Below are 21,874 nucleotides of genomic sequence, written 5' to 3'. Positions count from 1 at the left end.
TATCCCATAAATTAAAAAAACCAAATGTGATTTCAAAAAAATTAAAAGGAAAGGGTCTATGCTGTGATTATTTTCTAGCATGTCCTCAAATAGGTTTTTTTCTAGAGTCATTGATTTGGGTTCCAAGAATGATGGAGTTTAAATTCATGTCAACTTGTGTTTTTTTTAGTAAGGGTTCAAAATGTTAGGTTATCTATTAACAGAATAGGTGAGGTCTTTAGATAGAATCTATAGTATAAAACATTAGAAGAACCTTAACCTCTTTTGTAAAGCTCTCTTGTCTTCTACTTTCCTCTGTTCTCTTTTTAAACTTAGTTAAATCTATTTCTTTCTAGCTTATTTCTCCTCACTCAGCTCTTCCCAGGGGGAAATTTCTAACTTCTCCACTACTTTTAGGTCTGTGAAATTAAAACCTAAACTTTCAGATTTTACAATTCCTTTTTGATGTTGAAAACAGTTTAAAAATTGACCTTTTGTTCTGCTTAGATATTTTAGCCAAGTCTTAGTGCTTGGAATTGGGCACCTAGGTTGCACAGTGGAACAGTGGATAGAGTTAGGAGGATGGGAGTTTGAATATGGTCTAGACACTGGACTGTTAACTGGATGTGTGACCTTGGGCAAGTCACTAAACCATGATTGCCTCGTATCCAGAGCCATCTTTAGTTGTCCTGATTCATATCTGGACCCAGATAATTTGAAGGAGAAAGTGAGGCTTGTGTTAGCACAACCACTCCCCACTCGAATTCAATTCACTTGGTTGTCATAGTATCATCTCCCTGATGTCATGGTTTTCATGGAAAATGAAGGACAAACATTTTAATTCCTGGAATAAGTTCCTATCTAAATTGTGCAAAAATAAACATTTTTTTACTCTTTGGATAAATAAATGCTCAAAGGAAGTATACAAAAATGGAGGTAATAAAATATGGAGATATATAATGACTTAGAAAGGTGAATCTCTGGGGCACTAACTGATGGAAAGACACTATCTGCATCCAGAATGCAATTAGAATTAAGCTGCTTAAATAGTAACCCAGTTGTACCAACAGCTATAATTGGTTGTTTGTTTGTGTGTGTTTGTGTGTGTGTGTCTGTGTGTGTATTTGTGTTTGTGTGTGTGTGTGTTGTGGGGGACATGTCATAGTTTTCTATAGTAAAATAAATGAGTAAATCACAATAAGTGTACTAGGCCTTTATTTCATGTGAATTTTAGTAAGAAGAAAAAAAAAGTATTTAACTTTAGCTGTTCACAGAGCATGAGATAGGGCCAAAGGAAAAAGGGACAAGGATTCAATCAGTTACCCGGAAAGACAAAACTATAAACATAGCTATGAAATGATAGCATACATATGATAGCATACACATACAGTTGGACGTGTTGATCTTCAAACCTGGTGATCTAGGTAAAGGTCCTAGATCCTAAAAGGTCCTAAAAATCAGATCCCTAGACTGTCACACAAGTGACTTTCACCTTAAAATCTTAAAGTTTTGTTTGACTTTCCACCTCCGATTTCTTTTTTCTTTCGTTTTTTTAAAAAATATCTATTTATTTTCATCCATATGCATATGTATATTTTTAAGTTATAAAATTTCCCTCCACCCTCCCTTCCCACCCCATCCCCTCAGCACAAAAGTCAAGTTAGTAGTGTACGTGCATATTTTGATAAACATGTTTACATATTAGTTATATTCTATATGAGGAATTAGGATTAAAGGAAAGAGATACATAAGAGATAATTTTTATAAATTGTTCATCAGATTCTGAAGGGTTATTTTTTGTTTTGTTTGGTTTTTCTTCCTCTGCATAGGGATGACATTGTCCGTTGTCCTAGCTCAATGGACGGATGAGAGGAATTGTTTCCATCAAGGTTGATCATCTCATAATGTTGTTGATGTGGACATTGTTCTCTTGATTTCCACCTCTGATTTCACAGAGTCAGAAATTTATTAGCTAGCAACCTAGGAGTTTCCTATAAAAAAGAATCCAGCTGTAAGAGCTCCAAATAAGCATCAGGGAAGGGTCATTTGACAGGAGGATTGGGTGTTTACCACAAAGTCAAACTGACATCACAAAGGCTATGATTAAAAATCGTTCGAAACCATACTATTACAACTCAAAGAAAATTCACTCTCTATTCACAAGTATTCAGTCCCAATACAAAAATTCTTGATTCTGACAAGAAATTGGGCATTCAACACAGTCCCATTTTCATAGCTCTGATCGAGGCAGGAGGCGGAGCTTGTAAACCGGTGGAATAGTGCCAAAACCAATAGTGGCTGGGGTGATATCTACTTTTTCTGGACTGACAAGAGGTTGCAATTTAAAATGCTGTAAAATAACAATCAGGAATAAAAACAATTCCATTCGAGCTAGACCTTCTCCAACACATACACGCTTTCCTGGAAAAGAACAGAAGTAATATTAGTCAGAGCTATTACTCAAATATTCCAACACAGTAAATAAAATACCCAATAACTATTTTCTTCCATTTTATAAGAATTCATCATTCTTGGAAGAAGAGACAATTAAAATGCATTTTCAAGGGAGCTAGGAATTTGAAGACATTATACAAGTAGAATATGTGTTAAAAAATACCCAAGAAAAATGCAGCCACCTGAAATAATTTAATATATGGGATAAATAACTTTAACTACCCTAAAATGCCAAGAGATATTAAACCATATGGAATTTCATTTAAAGCAAGAGACTAGGTAGCATAACATATATTTTAGTGAATTTTCATCAAAATGAGTGACACCAGATTTTTTTTTTTTTACATTGAAGCACTTGAGTTAGCTTTAGGTATTTGTAGAATTGTTTCAACAAAACATTTGTAATGATTCATATCAAAGATGTTGGTTCCATGGAGTGTGATTGATCCTTTTATTTTATCTTAATTCAGAAGGAAGAATATATGGAAATCATAGTGCAGTACTAAAGAAGAGATAAATATTGGATATGTTTGATTGTTTTGTTAAAGAGCTATTCTAAGTTTCTGGTAATTCATTCATTCAATTAATCATTTCCGTAAATATTTATTTACATGAATCAGTGTCTTTCAATGTATTGAGTGCTGAATTTGAATTCTGAAGTGTTGGGCTAAAGTTCTATATTAATATGATTTGGTAATGACAGGATAGGGAAAAATGAGGTCTTGGTTTGTGGTCAATGGAATGTCTTTGTGTTAAAGAGAATCTCTAAAATAATGGTGGTGATAGGCCTACAGTCTACAACTTTAGTCAGACTATATTTTGAGAATTTTGTTCTGGCCTTGACATCATCTTCCAGGAAGAATATTGATAAGCTGGGGAGAGTCAAAAGAAGGTTGATTGTGTAGATGAGGAGAAAAAAAATATGATATCAGCAGTTGAAGGAACTGGGGTGAAGAATCAGAGACTCGAAAAGACAAACTGTCAAATATGCAAAGTTAGCAGGCATTTCAAAAATTAGATTGATTCTATTTATCCTTAGAGGGTAAAAGTAAAAGTAATAAATTTATGTAACTCTTAGGTGATGCAATGTAACTCCAGATTCTTACTAGCTATGTGACCCTAGCCAAGTCATTTAATCCTGTTAGTCTCAGTTTCCTCATCTGTACAATGAGCTGATGCAAGAATGGCAAACCATTTTTTCCAAGTATTTTTCCCAAGAAAACCTCAAAAGATCACAAAGAGTCAGACTCAGTTGAAATGATTGAACAATATAACAGAAACACAGATTTCAGGCAAATTTTCCTAACAAATAAAAAGTAGAAAGGTAGAAGGAGATAGCTGGATATAAATAGTGATCTTCCAATAACTGGAAGTTTTCTCAGTGTAAGACAGAGAAAAGAGCTCTATATTTGAAGTCATTGGAGCTAGATCACATTTTCTCATATGTAAACTAAGGGAATTGGAGTAGAATGCTTCTAATTTTCTTTCTAGCTCTGGAGCTTGGAGTCCCTCATTGTTTGAGTTCTGTTGGGCAGAAATGGGAAGTCCTTTTTTTATCTCTGAGATATTAGGAATCTAGCCGAGTTTTGGGATGGTGACAAGTGCTAATGCAAAGAAACTTAGAGTTTCAAGTAAGCAACTCTGGGAATTCAATAAATTATTGGGGAAGGATGAAAATGAACTTTACTTACCTGCTGAAAAAGCTTTGAAATAGTCACTGTACTTGAATTTTCCATTTTCATTCAGAAAGTGTCCTGGGTCAAATTGTTTTGGATTAGGGAATTCTTCCTTGTCTAACATGATGGATGACAGTGTTGGATATACTGTAGTGCCCTAAAATAAATAAACACCATAAAAATAAAACAAGTTTTCATATGAGCTGCTTGAATTTGAATTTCCACTTTGAATAGTGACACAAGATTATTCTAAATCTTGGGAAATTCATTTGTTCAATTCACTATTTCCAAAGATATGTAATTACAGGACAGCAAGGTGATATAGTGAATAGAGCACTGGTCTTGGAGTCAGGAGAATGGGAGTTCAAATACAGCCTTAGACACTTTACTATTACCAGCTATGTGATCTTGGACAAGTCACTTAACCCTGATTGCCCCCCATTCAGTGCCATCTCTAGACATTCTAATTCATATCTGGTCACTGGACCCAGATGACTCTATAGGAAAAAGACTAGTGACCTAACACAGCTCCTCCTCACTCAGATGCAATTCATGAGCTTGTCATGGCATCACCTCCCTGGTGTCATGGTCTTCGAAAAATGATGGACAAAGGATTTACAGGAGCTAGAATATATTGGATATTGGATATATATATATACACATATGTATGTATATACATATATATATATATGTATATGTATACTGAAGCCCTGAACTTGAGTCCTGAATATTTTACATGAATACAGGCAAATTCATTGACTCCACTTTGTTCAGTTTTCTCACCTCTGAAATGAGAATAATTGTACACCAATAACTGCAATTATTGTAGAAACTCAAATTAACATTCATTTCAAAGGATTGCTCTAATAAGAATACTTTCTATCACAGAAAATCCAATAAAATGTTGTTCTTTGCTGAAAATATTCAATAGTTTGCTTGAAGTACACTTTATCTTAAGTAGTGGGCAATTAGGAGGTAAAAAAGGTGAACAGGGGATAATGATAACTTTAGTGAGAATTTATGATCTAGTAGTGCTAATCAGATATATGATAAAATAGCAATGGTCACTATAATACAAAACAGAGGAGCAAACTTCATTTGGGGAAGTGATGGGAAAGATGATTTTTTTAACCATAACAATGATGACAGATAAGTGATATAGATGAGTGAGGAATATACTAGGTACCTTGGGGTACTAGGTAACTTGGGGAAATGTCAGTGGTGTTGGATGCTAAAACCAATATTTTCAAGCCATTATAATACATAGCAATCTAGAATACAAATTTCAGGAGACTGTAATTCATTTACAAATGGGAAAGCTGAAATAAGGCTAAATGAATGATTTTCCTGAGCTATCAGTAAAAAGCATTTATTAATCACTTACTATGTGTCATTGTTCAAATTTTCACTGCAGTTGGTTACTTGAACAACTATTATTAGTTCACCTCTTTGTCATTCTCACACAGAATGCTAGAAGTGAAAACGAACTTAGAGGTTGTTTTTTCCCGATTCTCTTGCTTGGCCCATACACATCTGGAAGCCCAGTGTAGGAAGTGACTTGATCAAAGTAAGCAGCAAAGATAAAATTGCATTCTAGTCTCCTGATTCTTCATCCATTGGTAAGAATCACACCTAAATAGGAGCTTGACCAGCCCTCTGATACTGACATATTCCTTTTTTTTCTGACCTCTGTTTCTCTGCCTGGAAATTCAAACAATTGAAAACAATAGACAAATCCCATGAAGCACTTGGGTATATATGGGAATAGAGACATTGAGAATTCTTCTGACCTTGGGGATGGAATATCCTCTGAACTGGATGTCTTGATTCATTACGTGGGGCAGGTTGGAAGGGACAAGGTTGATGTATCTGAGAATCTCATGTACCACAGCATCCATGTAAGGCATGTTTACTTTGTCCTTCATGGAAGGTAGTCGTTCTGGTCCAATCACTTGATCAATTTCTTCATGAAGTTTTGCTATATATATATATATATATATATATATATATATATATATATATATATACAGAGAGAGAGAGAGAGAGAGAGAGAGAGAGAGAGAGAGAGAGAGAGAGAGAGAGAGATTAATACTCCTAAAGGCGAAAGGGGCATGTCTATCCAAACTGATTCCTTGTGACAACTATCCCTACATTCAAAGAATTAAGGATAATGACATAGAACATTTTGGACTTGTTTGTTATTGTTCTTTAGTGGTTTCTGTCATAGCTAACTCTTCATTACCCTTTTAGAGATTTTCTTGGCAAAGACATGAGTGTGGTTTACCATTTTCATCTCCAGTTCATTTTACAGGAAAGTTAACTGAGACAAACAGGGTTATGTATTTGTCCACAATCACTCAGTTGGAGATATCTGAAGAGAGCTTTGAATTCATATAGGTGAGTCTTGCTGATTCCAGGCCTAGCATTTGACTTTAGTGTTACTTTTTGGTAAATTATAAGAGAGTATGGACTGATAATTCATGTGATCAATTCATGTTTCTATAACAGAAAAAAATGGAGATCTAGTGATCCTATTGCTACATGGGATAAGAGATCCAAGGGGTATTGTCTCACTTCATAGTTACTTCATAAGTTGGAACTGTCATGGGGTAAAAGTATTAGCAACTCCCAGATCATATATGGCTACACACCTCAAGGCAGGGAAGGCTCCTATTTTATCAGGTGTGTAAGTTTAGATACAAGGAGAATAGCACCAAGAATTTGTCTATGCTTGAGGAACTTAAAAATTTAACAAAATAGAAATATAGGTGGCTAGTAGAGTCATAGAGGTCTCTAGGATTTTTGAAGCATAAAGTGGTATTTGCCTATGGATCAATCAAACAATTGGAAGAAGTCATTTGATTGACTTTTTCCTTCTGTCTCTGTTTCTCTAGATCTCTGTGTCTCTCTCTTCCATTTAGTTTCTCTGTCTCCATTTCTTGTCTCTCTTTGACTTTATCTGTTTCTATTTCTGACTCTTTCTCTTTCTATCCTTCACCTGCAACAGATTCACTAGAACAGAGTTTACCAGAGACATTGATCTATTCACTGAACCTTGCCATCTCTGCTGTCAGATGTCTGAGGTCCAGACACTTCCTTGGATCATAGATTTAGAACTGACAGAGACCTCTCATATTACAGATGATTAAATTGAGTCTCAAGGCAGGTGAATGACTTTTCTAACATGATAACGAGTAGCAGAGTTCAAATTGAAATCCATGTCATGTGAATCCCAAACCATTGCCATTTCAAACTTGACTTAAATTCACTTGCACAAAGAGTGGTTGGGAAGAGGGACCTTGCTCAGAGTCACTGGTTCAAATTGAACTCAGTGCTTACCAGTTAGGATTTCTATGTCTTTCATCCATTTCTTTGCCCATATTTACTACTAACAAGAAAATCCATTGGACCATTTTTGTTTCTATCAAAACCTATTCTTTCTCTCCCTTAGTTGGCTGACACAAAGTGATGTGATGAGAAACAACACTTCGAAGTTCTCTTCTGGCTCAAAGATTCTGTTTAAGTCCCTCCAGAGTGAAGAGCTAGACACAAGAAATGATAAAAAAAAATCCCTAAATTTATACATCTGGTTACTGACAGAATCAAAGCTAATACCCTGATTTCCTGAATACAACTCATCCAACACTGTTTTTTTTTTTCCCTCAGACCCCATTGTTTGGTTCTTCCTAATTCCTCTTACCTTCCACTTCTGGGTATTTTAGAAGGAGTAGGAGTCCATATCTCAGAGAGGTACTGGTTGTTTCTGTTCCAGCAAAAAGTAAATCTGCTACAGTGACTGTAACATTTTCTAGATCAAAGCCATTCTTTTGATTCTTTTTGTCCTGAGAAGCATTTGACAAAAAAGATATGAATAGTAAACCGGTAAACAGAAAAATATGTCTTCCCAAAGGCTCAGTAATATTTGTCCCATTCTCCCCTTCAATCTGAGTGAGGCCCTAAGGAAATTTCCTTATAAATGTGGAACTGTATTCAAATATTATCTCCAGCAACTCTTGCTGGTTCTGTGAATTCATGATTCTCAAGTTAATTTTCTCATCTTTAAAATGAGACTGTGTGTGATAGTTATTAAAATGAACTAGAATCTTTGAAAGTGGCAATCCAAAGCAGTATTGTCAACACACACACACACACACACACACACACACACACACACACACACACACACACACACACACACACATTAGATCCTTGTAATAATCCTGTTAAGACAGTTAGTCATCATCTGAAAACGGATTTGAACTCAGATCTGCCTGACTGCAAGACCAACTCTCTTATCTACCATAACACCTAGTTGTCTATAATATGAGCAGAACCACTGACTCCTCCTTGAAGCCAAGTTCTGTGCTACAGTAATCTAGTCCTAGTGCCTTCAAAATAAATCTTGCCTGGAAAAATAGTTAATCATTGAGCTGTTGTTGAATTTGACCTCATTAGGTGGTGATGACAGATTTTTTTTCTGTTCCCTGGATTGAATTTTGCCAATTATGACTATGAAATGCTTATTACTTTGGACTTTGGCTGCCCTTCAAGCCACACGGAAATCAATTCTGTTGCAACTATCAAGAACAAAGAAAGAGGTGCCCGACTTTATTTGCTGAGAGTCACAAGAACCTTACATATAGGAATATGCTTCCAGATTTAAAAGGGTCATAACTAGGAGACAAGTCTAGGCAAACACTTTTTTCCAATCCAGTGTGGTTTTGGCAAAGAAGTATAAGAAGCTTGAGTTAAGACTAAAGTAAAAGTCTCCTGATTCTACTTTTGGTGATTTATACCTTATAACAAAAAGGGCCTTTCAGGTTTATGAATTTAAGACAATCTGTGGAAAAACAGATTTATATCATTTGACCATAAATAATTTAAACTTATGGGGTGCTTCAAATGACCAAATCATTGTATTTATTTAATCTTTCTTATAGTAGTGTATTGCTGTCATTTTTAGTAGCAATAGATTTAGAGATTTTTTTTTTTTAATTTGCTGCAGACCAGGTCTAGATACCAGCAAGGGGACAATTCTGCTCAAAGCACAACCTAGGGAAAGATGATTAATGCCAACAGGGGATTATAAAGAAAGCTCATTTTACTCTTCTTTGATGAAACAGGTTATATAAGAAATTTGTCTTGAGTTGAAAAGTTTTATAGGTTCTCACTATGCTATTCAGGTTGCAGATACACTTAAAATTCCCATCTACACAAACAAACAGAAACCATATCTGATGTATGTGAGAAATGTAAAAAAAGCATTCTGGGGACATTAGTTGTAAAATATATTTTTAAAGTATACATTTTGTTTTGATTTTGTTGCATACCTTTTCTACCTGCCTTTTTTATTGGAGTTTTTTTTATACTTAATTTTGCTGCAGAAACAAACAGAAATCAAAAGAGAAACTTTTTTTCTGCTATACCTTCTCCATTTGGATGAGCAAACAGTCAGTGAGATCTTGAGGGCTGTTGACATCCAATAATTCTTGGTGTTCTTTGACTCGTTCAAAGACATACTGTTTTGCTTCAGCTATATTTTTCATAACTGTCCAGTGACTTCCAGGCAGGTAACGTAAGAAGGATCCTACATTATTGTAAATCTAAAGAGAGAGACACTAATAATTATAATAGCTACCATATAAAACGCTTACTATGTACTAGGTACTATGTTAAACATTTTACAATTATTATCTTCTTTGATCCTTACAATCATGTTGGGAGGTATGTTCTATTATTATTATTCCCATTTTATAGATGAGGAAAGGAGACAAATAGGGATTTAAATGATTTGCACAGGGTCTCACATTAAGGGTCTCAAGTTGAATCTGACCTCAGATTTTGCTAACTCATGGTTTGGTGCATGATGCTGGGTACAAAATAAAAATTTTCACTGGACTTGATTTAATCTCTGAATCTCTCTCTCTCTCTCTCTCTCTCTCTCTCTCTCTCTCTGTATGTGTGCATGTGTTTCATTGACTTTCTTTTTCTCTCACTCCCTCTCTTTTTTATGCAAGCAGGAAATGTCACTAGTATCATATTTTCACCCAGCAGTTCCCTCTAATAGCTTTTTCATGTAGTCATGTAAAATTTAAGGAATCTTGGATATAGAAAAGGCTTCAGACTTCTTGTACCAATCTTTCTGAAGCAAGCTTCTCCACAAAAGCACTGAGAATCAGTGATATTCTCCACTTGAAGGTCTCTTAATCTGAGGAATTAATTAAATATCAAGGTAGCCCATTCTGCTTTTGGATGGCTCTAATATGTAGGGCTATTTTTTCCTTTATAGAGAGCTGATAACTGCTTCTCTGTATTTTTTACTTAACTGATTATTTTTTCTTTATAGTTATTGACTCTTGTTTAGTTCAATGTCTCTAGAACAACTAAAACACTCATTGAACGTTCATGTTCCTGTAGAAGACAAAATTATCTTACCTGCAACCAGGGTGAGCTTAACAGGAAGAAGTTTTCATTGTACAAATGTAACAACCTCTGACATTGCTTGTCTGAATAGTCAAGGCGATGATGGAAAAGGATATCAGAAATGACATTAAGGGGACCACCACCGAGGATGAAGGTTGGATCAAAGGGCTGGGCTGAAAAGAAAGGTAAAATAGCAAAAGATGTGAGATTTAAGAAGTTTTAGTTATGTGTGTTTTTATGTCGATCTGTCCATGTTTGTAAAATGAGCAATAAGATGGATGCCAAACTTCCCTCTCCATCTAATTTTTCAATCTCTATTCATTATAAATTTGTCCCAACAGGAACTTATTCTTATCATTTCTACATTGCTTCAGTTGCCCTGTTGAGTTATCTTGTGACATCAAGTATATATCATTTCTTTGATTAATCTTTCATTGGCTTTAATATTTTCATTATATACATGTATACATATATATATATATATGTATACATGTATATATATAACATTTAAAGGAGATGCAGTGCTGTTAACCTATTCTTCTCCCACCCAAGCCCTTCCCAATCTGATAAGACTAGGCAAAGAAAACTAACCCAGTTTATCCACTTTTCTTGGTGCATGATAGTTATTAAAATGAGCTAGAATCTTTGAAAGTCGCAATCCAAAGCAGTATTGTCAGTCTTCTGATTTAAAAAATGGAAGCATCAAAAGATAGTAATAATTATAATCTTACTTGAAATCAAAAATTTGCAAAAATAAATGACATAAAAGCCAACTAGTCTAACCTCATTATTTTATAGATGAAGTAATTGAGACCTGAGGGAATAAAATGACTTGACTAAAGTCTTATAAGTAATGTTTCCAAAATATGACAGTAGCCCTACTACTCTGAATCCAGAATCAATGCTCTTTTTCATTATTCTACAATGTCTCCAAACTATTAATTTTTACTTTTGTGGTGTTGTCTGGTTTATAAATCTCATTTACATGCATTATCTCATTTGATCTGTGCAAGTAACTTGTGAAATAGAATAGGTAGACATTAAATTTTTTTAACTCTATGTAATCAAGAAGGAAGCTGAAGGACAAAGAGATTAAGTGGCTTGTCACAGGCCACCTGGGATCTGTATCCAAGTCTAAACATGTGCCAGAAGTAAATTTTTCTAGGCATAGTGGAATGTAAAATTTCAAAATTTCACTCAATTCTGTGAATGAAACTCTCTCTATCCTAAAAAAAATTGACAAGTTTTCTACATTCTGAAGATGATTAAAAGTAACAATTAGATATTTTCTTCCTCTCTAAAAACAGAATTACAGTAGCAACTGTTACCTGAATTTCTATGATTAATTGAAAGACATTTTGAAAACTTGAAAGCTCTACAAGCATAAAATCTTTGATTCCTAAGGAAATTTGGAACTCTGCAACTAACAGTTATGAGAGCTTGGACAAATCACATAATTTCTCTGAGTCTCAGTTTCTTCATCTGTAAAGTTAAAGGACTAATCTATATGACTTTTCTATTCACTTCCAACTCTACTAATATGATCTGTTGATCTTCTATTTCATCTCATTTCTGACAAAAATAATTTTATGATTATGTGGGCCATAGAGTTTTCCCACTTCAACTTAAAGACTTCCAGAGATAAAAATACCAGCTTTGGTCATCTCTAGTGATCAGAAATAGTTTCCTCAATTATTTAGTTAAAATCTCCACCTCTGTTTCAACCTATCTATATTTTTTCTTATTCAGATTTTATTTATAGTTTTTTTCAGAATTTTTTATTAAAGATATTATGAGTTTGACAATTTTTTATGGTTAAATAATAAATTATATAGCACCCATATTTTCTCTAAACCCTTACCATATTTTCATTTATATTATTATTTCTCATGTTCCTGTTTCATCTTCCTAGCTAGAATAAGCTCATTGAGAGCAGGGTCCACTATGTATTATTATTTACCCCCAGGGAATCATTATATAGAGGAAATTTAATAAATGTTTGCTTAGATACGAACAATTTGTCTTCCTTAATGCCTCAATCAGAAAATGAGATTCCCTTTGAATTCTTTCCTCATTGCTCTGCTTCCCCATTCCATAATCCCTGAGGACTGTGAGACCAAATCGACGTGTGTCTCTCCATGTCTCTGTGTTGTTGAAAATAATTCCTAGGGAAGAAAGATAAGAATATGTGTATTACATAGGCAAAAAAAAAGGTTTATGGTAAGAATGCAGTCTCATTTTCTCTTCAGGGATAAAACATGTCCCCAGATAAATAAATTTGAAATCTATATAAAGTAGATAAAGTAATTAGAGATATGTTTGTAATGAGAGAACACTGATACCTGCTCAGGTAGATCAGGAAAGGCCCTGTATAGCATTTGTATAGCAACCTTAGGCTTCAAGAGGGTTAGGGATTCTAAAAGGTAGAGGTAAGAAAGGAGAAAATTTCCTGTATAAACATTGAACTTTGACCTGTACAAAGTGAGGGAATTGAGGAAATTCAAATACTATGTAGTAGTGGTAATTGAGTGAACCACACCAGTTCCATCTTGTGATTCAATTGTAGAGATATCTCAAATATCTTTATATTCAGTTATAGAATCTAGTTAAATTCCTATCTTCTGAGAAAACTTTATTCAATTGTGGGAATTAGGAAAAAGCTTTATTGCATTGTTTGAACTTTGTCTTCCATGCTGAGCAGTTGGACCATCTCCACCTGTTGCTTATAGATGCTAAACTAAGAACCTTATATATGACTATAAATGCAGTTAGATCTGATGATGGATGCAAGGAGTGTTCTATCAACTATGCATCTCAAGCAACTCATATGTTTTATATGAATACTGACCCTATAATGATAAGTTATTTTTCTGTATTCCTTTGATTGCTCACAGACATGGGAGCACCTTTTTTTTTTATGATTTCAGGGAAGTCATCTTTCTCCCTGTCCCAACTTGAAAAAGTTCTCATTTTTTTCCTCCAATTAGAAATCAGATAACCTTATATTTTATTCTGGATAATTATTTTCTTTTTATGAATTGGGCTTTTATCATTAATCGGTTTGAATATATAAAATTATTTATAAAACTGAGGAAGGTGACTGATCCTATTTTGTTGGACAATTGATTTGTATTACTTAATAAATAAATAAACTCAGAAGTTTGGACCTTTGTTTCCTCACTCATTTCATATTTTACTAAAAAGGTATATGGGTAAGAAATGGGAGATAGTCTTTGCGGAAAAGCAGATAGATCAATTTAGGTAAAACGAAGGATTTGTGGGGACAGTGCTATAAAATCATGGTACAGTGATAAGTTGGTATGATATTATGATGGTCTTTATGTACAATGATGGTATTTCTGAAAGTTTTCTTGTTTTAGAAGCAAGAAGGAACTCCTTTCCTACATTAGTTCAGTAATTGGTGTCGTTAAAAAAAGTACAGTAAAAAGAACAAGTAATTTCGAGTCAAGAAACCCAGGTTCACATCCTGAATCTTGGAACTCAAATATGTTGTTTCACTTTTGGGTTTCAGTTTTCTCATCTATAAAATGAAATGATTAGATTAAATGATGCCTGAGGTCCTTCCTTTGAATCTTTAAATCTACTAGAATTCATGTGAAAACTGAATTTGGAGCCAGGGCCTGTGGATTCACATTCAAATGCTACTTGCATGATCTTGGTTGCTTCCCTTAATTTCATGGCCTTATTGTTTTTTTTTTTTACCATACACTGAAAACTTTGAATCTCTAAGGTTTTCCAATTTCAACATTAAATGATCAAAGATTATTTATTGATGGGTATCCCTTTCTGGTTAGACACACATATAGAATACTTAAGATTAAAAAAAAATTAGGTGACCTACCATTACTGTCATGGTCCTCGAAGGATGGTATATCTGCTCTCCCTGCAAAATCGTTTTTACGATCAAGCAGAGCTTCCTTTACAGCTTTGTATCCATGTAAAACCACAATACGTCTTGGACCAACATATACTGTGAACACAGGACCATATTCTTCAGCCAACTGTAAAAGAGCACACATAGAGGTACATATGAACAAAAATCAAGGTCATTCAACACTTGATAGAAAAGATGTTTGGGTTTTTTTTGGTTTGACTGTTTTACTTTAGGGATAATATTCTATTGACAGTCATTTTAAAACCAAGATGGCTGGCAAACCTCATAATGCACATCTAGGATTATGGATGGTGCTAATTTTAATGGTAGTGAAATGCTTAGTCTAAGTTTTGTCTATATAATTACCAATAGTTGAATGCAGAAATAAAAATCCATTTTTTAGAAGGCAATGTGGTTAAGTGAATTACCAAGGTCACACAGATATTGAGTATCAAGTGACTGAGGCCACATTTGAACTCCTGACTCCAGGGCTGGTACCCTGCCCACTGCATCACCTAGTTCTCCCAAGTATCAAAAATTTAGTTACCAATATACATAGAAGAATAGGAGATATACTGAAGTTGTGGGGGGGGGGGATAAAACATTTATATTTCTTCAAAGAATTAAAAGAATTATAGTAGTTAACTCTCCCAATGACTAGAAATGAAGGGTGTCAATGAAAGAACTATCAGATAGGAGAAAGGTTCTTGGTATAAAGGACAGGGGAAGAGATAGGATTTATCTACAAATAATTATGATGTAGAAATACAACTCAACAGTAACATTTATAAATGAGTCACTTAAGATAGATTCAGTAAGATAAAAATATTTGGGCAAAGCCAGAAGAGTACAGAATTAGGAAATTGAACACTAGCATTGAACACCAAAATTGCCATATATATAGATAAATACCACTTGATTTTATTGTGACAGGAAAGGGAATTAGATATTGGACCATGATGCCTCAAACTAATGTTTTAACTCCACAATATCTCTTGGTCCCTTTCCCTTTATCACTTCTCCTTATTAATCTTGAATATTTGTGCATGATAAAGTTGTTTACAAGGATGCTGATGGGGTTACTATGTTACTCCTGCTTAGAAGATAATTTTACTTTTAAACAGTATATAAGAGTAAGAGGTGGAGAAGGGATTTGAAATCATTTTGGCTTGGGAGGGCTTTTGTAGGTCAGATCCTACCTCAGGGACCCAATATATTCTCTTAAATTACTAAGAAGTAAGTCAATTTGATGCTGGTGAGAGGTTGCCTGGCCATAGGGATTTTCAAAGGGGGGGGTGGTCTCCCCACAACAGTTGGGGGAGTTGTCATCAACTGGTGAAAAATTCACATAAATCTTTTACTCACAAGTGAAAGAAGGACATAAATTTTATTTCACAAGTTGCTACAAATATTTAACATAACAAATGACAGATTAGAGACTTGGAGAATAACATGAGTTAGTTTTCTTATAAAAGTTCATCAAGTTCAAAATAACCCTAGTCAGGAGCCACTAGGTGGCAGACTGGATAAAGCACTGAACTTTGGAGTTAGGGAATTCTAAGTTCCAATCTCTCCTCAAATACCTGATACTTATTAGCTATGTGAATATAGACAAGACACATTGCCTCACATAAACAAGCAAAAAAGAAGAAAACTAAGAAGAAAGAAAGGTAAAAACCTTAAGAAAGATAGTAAAGTTAGGAAAATAGGAGAAGATAGCTGCAAGTCCCAGCTTGCACCTGAACTGGTAGGAGCAGCAGGATGTCAGAGAGAATTGGCAGAACTTTTAAAGGGAACCTAGCATGCTATCTATGTTGGGAGGAATTAGGGGAGCAGTAAAGGTCGTGCTAGGGAGATGCTAAGAAGTAGCTAACACCTGAAAGTGACTGGTGTCAAGTATAGACCTTAGTGAAGGGAACAGGACATCTATTACATGCTAGGAGAAGACTAAGAGAGGCGGTGGGAGGAGGGATTGAAGTTATCTCTATTTTTTTCAATGGATTTACATCTCTGAAGGGGTTGAGATGATAGATAATGTGATGGAAATCCAATATCCCTAGGATATTCCAGGCGAGCACAGAATATATTCCCCTTATTATTTCTTCTTCATCAATTTAATTCTCTCTATCCTATTGTCCTGCTGCTCTGCCTTTCTGTATTTCAATTTTTAAATCATATAATATGGACAGAAAGAAACCTCTAAGTGCAATGGGGGAAATAGAACACTAGATTTGAAATCAGAAATGTTTCAACTCATTCCATCTCCACTTTTTATAATCTAAAATATCGAGTCACTTTTTTTTCTCAACAGATGGAAAGATAAATAGGAAGGGCTTGACTTCATGACCTCTATGGTCATTGTGAGTTCTGAATTCTATGATCCAAACAAATCCAGAAGAGAAAATAACCCCTTCACTTTTCTTCACCAGTTCCCATGATTTTAACACACTGTATTCTCCTATCCCCACCCCACCTCCCAAAAAACAGGAAAAATATGAGTTATACTGATGGGGTCCAAATTTACAAGACCCCTCTCTAAAATTCAGATTTGCTCTGAGTGGTCTGCCTGGGTTCCTCCTAAAACCAAAAATTCTAACTATGACTGGCCCCACAATCCCAAATAACCTCCTGTCTCTTGCCCAAGCTCTGATCTATGCATTTTTCTCAATATGCACTGACTAGGATTATCTTTTAAAGTTATGCAGGTCAAGTTCTTTTAACATTTGGAGTATTCTTTGTTATATAAAATGATTTTACAAGCACCTTTTATAACTGTTAGAAGATCTGCCCTTTGTCAGCTTCTGACCTGCAGACCCACTTACTATTTGTCTGAGATCATTTCTTCTCTTCCTTCTTCCTCTTTCCCTATATAATTAAGGGCATGTCAGATGGCTCTTTGCTAGTGCATTTCCCAATGGGGCAGCTAGATAGATAGAACATTGGCCTTAGAATCAAGAGGATGGAAATTTGAATCCAGCATCTAACACTTATTAGCTGTGTGACCTTGGGCAAGTTAACTTAACACTGATTATCCATCATCAAGGGTCATCTCTAGTCATCCTGATTCTTATCCGACCACTGGACCCAGATGGCCCAGCATCCCCTCCCTCAAATCCCATTCATGTGTTTGTCATGACGTCACCTCACTGATGTCGTGATCTTCTTTGAAAATGAAGGACAAACACCATCATCACCATTATTATTATTATTATTATTATTATTAATGTCTCCAAACTCGCAGACCACTGGCCCAGTACAGTGTCCAATAAAATGTCAGCTTGCCTTGGAAAGAGCTCTACATCTTGTGAATTCTTTCCCACACCATCACTAATCCCAGTATTGTGGAGGTAAGAACCCCAACACTATTGCTCAACAGAAAAAGGACTAATTAGTTGGAGGGTAAAATGGCAACCAGGACACACAGTCTGCTTTTCTGTAAAATCAGTGAGTGAACAAGATAATATACAGCTCTTATTCTGTTCAACAATTTTTGTGTTAGACATGAAATTGACATTATCACCCAAATAGCTGATAAAAAGAGTAAAAACAGCATTCAAAGTGATTGCTTTTTTGGTAAATTGACTGAAATCAGTTGTGGTGATTGGTTAAGATCAGCAATAAGTGCACTGAAATCATCTTCCTATATTTCAATTTCCCCTCCCTGCCCCCTTGCCAGTCACAAGGATTTGAAGTCTTATTTTTGTCCATTAATTCTTTTAGGCGTAGGGTCCTGCAATCTTTCCTATTATTTAGAATTCATAAAAACACCTATGAAAAGATCCCCAACTTTACTTACTATAATTTACGTTCCTTTCCCTTTCTATCCAGTCACTTTTAGAGAAAAAAAAACACCATTACTCAGAAAGGAACCTTTAAATATGTATCATTATAAAGGAAATGGAAAAAATACATGGAAGTTCAATTAAATCCTTCCTTAAACTTTTAAAGGATTTGAAGAATTATCAATTATACAACTAAAGATGGAAGGTAATGAATATTTGATTGACTATTACTTCACTCTTGCAAAAGCTTCTAATGTGCCAATTGTTTTCTACTTATCTGACACTTGAATACAGATAAAGATTATCCAAAGCTTTTGTAATCATTACTCACCAACTGGAGTGGTCAATTGAGTATCTGGACAGAAGACAAAAATAGTCATAACCCTAAATTTAAACTTGTCCCCATATCTTTACTAGTAATGTGACACTGGGCAAGTCACTTAAGTCTCTGACTCAGTTCAATATATGTAAAATGAGTTGGATAAAGAAATGGCAAAACTGCTTTAGTATCTCTGCCAAGAAAACCTCAAATGATGTCATTACTAGTCAGATATGACTGAACAACAGCATCTACTGAGTCTATCATTACTTCCAAGTTTAAATAATGTCCCTTTCCAGAAAACTGGGAAGGAGAAAAAGAAAGGAAAAAGAGGGGAGGGAGGAATAGTGAAAAGGACAGAAAAATATTTAGAATTATGAGGGAGAAAGAGCCAGAGAGAGCATTTGTTCAAAAAAGTTATTATATATATATATGTATGTATATACTTTCAATAACCTAAGAATCTTGGTAGGGCAAAAATCATGATCCCTGAATATATAGAAGGGAAAAGGGAAGTTTAAAGAGCCCAAGATCATACAAAATTAAGAGGTGAGACTAAAACTCTAATCCAGGTGTTAGGACTTTATAGGCAATGCTTTTTCTACCTGAATATGTATGTTTTATGTCTTGGAAAGATGTAGCTTTTCCAAAATTAGATTAGTCATTAATGTAATAATCTTTGAGAGCTGAATTTTTATATCTCCCACTTAAGATTACACCATTGGATCTAGTATTAGGAAACCTGGTTTCAAGTCCTGCCTCAGGTATAGCTACATTGTCATGCCATCCAATGCCTCTGTCTCCCAGGTTCCTCATCTGCAAAGGGAAAGTAATAATGTCTAAATTTCCTGCCTCAAAGGCTATTGTGAAGATAGTATTACATGCATATGAGCTATTATTAATATTGATTATAGTTTTTTATACCTGTATATCTGTTAATAAAATGCCAAGCCACAGATCAATTTAAGGGAAAGAGTCAGTTGAAAATAGTTCTGTTCAAACCAAAGTGACATTGCAGAATTATTTTAAGTCTTACTTTTGGTTCAGTAATAGTCATAGACTAGGAGATCATACCCATCAAATCCCATAAGAATTGGTCATTTTTTACCTGAAGATACCAGGTCAAAAGCAAGTTTGATTCTGAGTTATTCAGTAATGATTTTATTAATAAACAAGAAGAAATGAATAGCATCATTCCAACTATCTCTTTAATACTAGGAAGAAAACCTTTGCCTTTCCCACATCACTTAAACTGAGACATCGACTTTGATGCACTAGTTTTAGGATCATATAAATAACAGCAATATCATTATCTAACTTTCATGTGACTGACAAGCTCTTTGGGAATCTAAGAGTTTGCAGGGGACTGAGAAGTCATCCAGGGCAACTCTCACTTACATAGAAATGCCCTCCATTTTCTCATCAATAACTATATTTTACTTAATTCCAGTACTGAGAAAATCTAATACCTCTTGAAGAGCCGGGCTGTGGTTGACTGCTATATAAGGAAAGAGAACATGTTTTAGTATCAATTCTTCAATTTTGCAAAAAAAGAAAACAAAGCTTCTCTTACCTTTTCAAAAGATTTAGGGATATTTTTAATATCCAAGTTGAGAAGATTTCCAACAATTGGAAGAGGAAATGGGCCTGGAGGAAGTTTCCAACTGCTATAAATCTGCTTCCATACAGAGACAAAGAGTAAGAAAACAAGCCAAATTAGCAAGGCAAGAGTGGCACCAAGAAAAGCCATTGCACCTTCTGTGCTCGTACTACAAAGTGAAGAGGCAGAACAGCACAGGGAACCTTTTCTAATTAAGTATCCTGTGAATGCAATATGATTGGTTAAATATTAACTTGTTTACTCAAAGTCATGTGTGTTGGCTAACATTTCAAGGTTTGACTTCTTGTATTCTTAGTTTTCTAATCTGTTTATCAAGGACAATTTTGAAAAATAAACATCATCATTCTAGCATCTTCAAGCATTCTGGCTTGATTTCCTTTGGCAGCAATATCAGCAAAAGAAATATAAACAAACTTCACCAAAACAGATTTCAAAAATCCAAAAGAACCCAGGACATTAAGTAAGAAAGGAATTCATTCTTCCAATAGTAGCTGAGCCAAAGAAAGAATGTGTCTTTGTTTTGGAACATGGCAAACAGACAGACCTTCTATGATGACCATCCTCATGCTCTAGGATCCACCAAAACACGTGAGGCTTTTGGAAGAGCAGCTGTTTGATAACAGAATTACATAATAGCATTGTAGCCATCAGCTTTCAACTGAAAAGTACTCTGTTCAAACTCACTCTATATATCAAACTATCTATCAGAGTAATAATAGATGCATTATTTTTAGGAATGCTTCTATGTTTATTTCTTATTTATAGAATTCATTTTTGATACTTTCCCATATTTACAGTGAGCTAAAATTACATATTAGAAAGCTAGGTAGTACAATGGATGGAGAGCTAGATCTGGAGTAAGGAAAATTCATCTTCCTGAGTTCAAAGTTACCCTTAGGCACTTATTAATAAATAATGTATGACCCTGACCAAGTTGCTTTACCCAGTTTGCCTCAGTTCACTGAAATGTAGAATGAGCTGGATAAGAAATGAAAAATCATTCTAAGACCAAATGGGGTTTTGTTCCTCAGCTCAAAAGCTAATAGGGAAGACAAAAAAAGCAAAATAAAAATTAATATATATATACATATATTTACATATGATAAATGAAAATAATTAAGAGAAGATGGCACAAGAATTAAGAAATGTTGGGAAAGGTCAGGAGAGAAAGAGGTCTTGTGTCTTAAATGTATAGCAATCACTAATGAATCCCACAAAGCAAAAAGAGAGACACTCACAATGCAAAATCTTTATGAATTAAGACCACAGGAATTCAATCTCCATGTTTTCAGTCAGGACACTTGCTCAATAAGCCTCCACACTCCCAGAAGGGACATAAACACTGATTTTTTTCATTATATTTCATCACCCTTTCCCACCACAAGTGTCACTCACTGATTCTCACCATCCAAATTAGTTGAAGGAGATGTAGAATTCTGCCTTCTGCTTGGGGCAGACTTTATGATAGAAACCCTTATGGATCATGAAATTTTGTCTAGAACGTACTACTCTCTCAATGCATCAAAAAGCTGAAGATATTTATTTAAGCCAATAAGAGAAGCAACATTGCTAATTTTTTAAGAGATTTTAAGGTTTCCAAAGTGTTTTACAACTATTACCTCATTTAATCCTCACAACAAACTGTAAGTTAGTTGTTATTGCCATCCCCATTTATCGGATGAGGAAATTGAGTCAGACAAAAGTTAAGACAGTTTTCCAATGTTA

General features: G+C 34.8%; 1 protein-coding gene across 1 annotated transcript; it reads right to left on the bottom strand.

Annotated features, from left to right (window-relative positions):
• Positions 1-1,177: 1,177 nt before the first annotated feature.
• Positions 1,178-20,338, bottom strand: CYP2E1 (cytochrome P450 family 2 subfamily E member 1). The gene is made up of 9 exons (XM_074232637.1): positions 20,102-20,338; positions 14,395-14,554; positions 12,548-12,697; positions 10,545-10,705; positions 9,536-9,712; positions 7,810-7,951; positions 5,900-6,087; positions 4,125-4,266; positions 1,178-2,400 (listed from the first exon to the last, which is right to left on the bottom strand). Exons 1-9 carry the CDS (start codon positions 20,276-20,278, stop codon positions 2,210-2,212), a joined length of 1,488 nt encoding a protein of 495 aa, XP_074088738.1. The 5' UTR covers positions 20,279-20,338; the 3' UTR covers positions 1,178-2,209.
• Between the last annotated feature and the right edge of the window lie 1,536 nt (positions 20,339-21,874).

This window comes from Macrotis lagotis, chromosome 4 (assembly GCF_037893015.1).
Source record: "Macrotis lagotis isolate mMagLag1 chromosome 4, bilby.v1.9.chrom.fasta, whole genome shotgun sequence".
NCBI lineage: Eukaryota > Metazoa > Chordata > Mammalia > Peramelemorphia > Peramelidae > Macrotis > Macrotis lagotis.
Note: the sequence above shows the minus strand (reverse complement) of the source record. Positions and strands in the feature narration are given on the sequence as shown.

Coding starts and splice junctions, on each gene's coding strand:
- CYP2E1 (XM_074232637.1), bottom strand. CDS start 20,278: ATGGCTTTTCTTGGTGCCACTCTTGCCTTGCTAATTTGGCTTGTTTTC. Junction 10,706..12,547: donor GGCATTAAGGAAGACAAATT/GTTCGTATCTAA, acceptor CTTTCTTTTCAG/CCCAGCCCTTTGATCCAACC. Junction 4,267..5,899: donor GAGGATATTCCATCCCCAAG/GTCAGAAGAATT, acceptor TATTTATTTTAG/GGCACTACAGTATATCCAAC.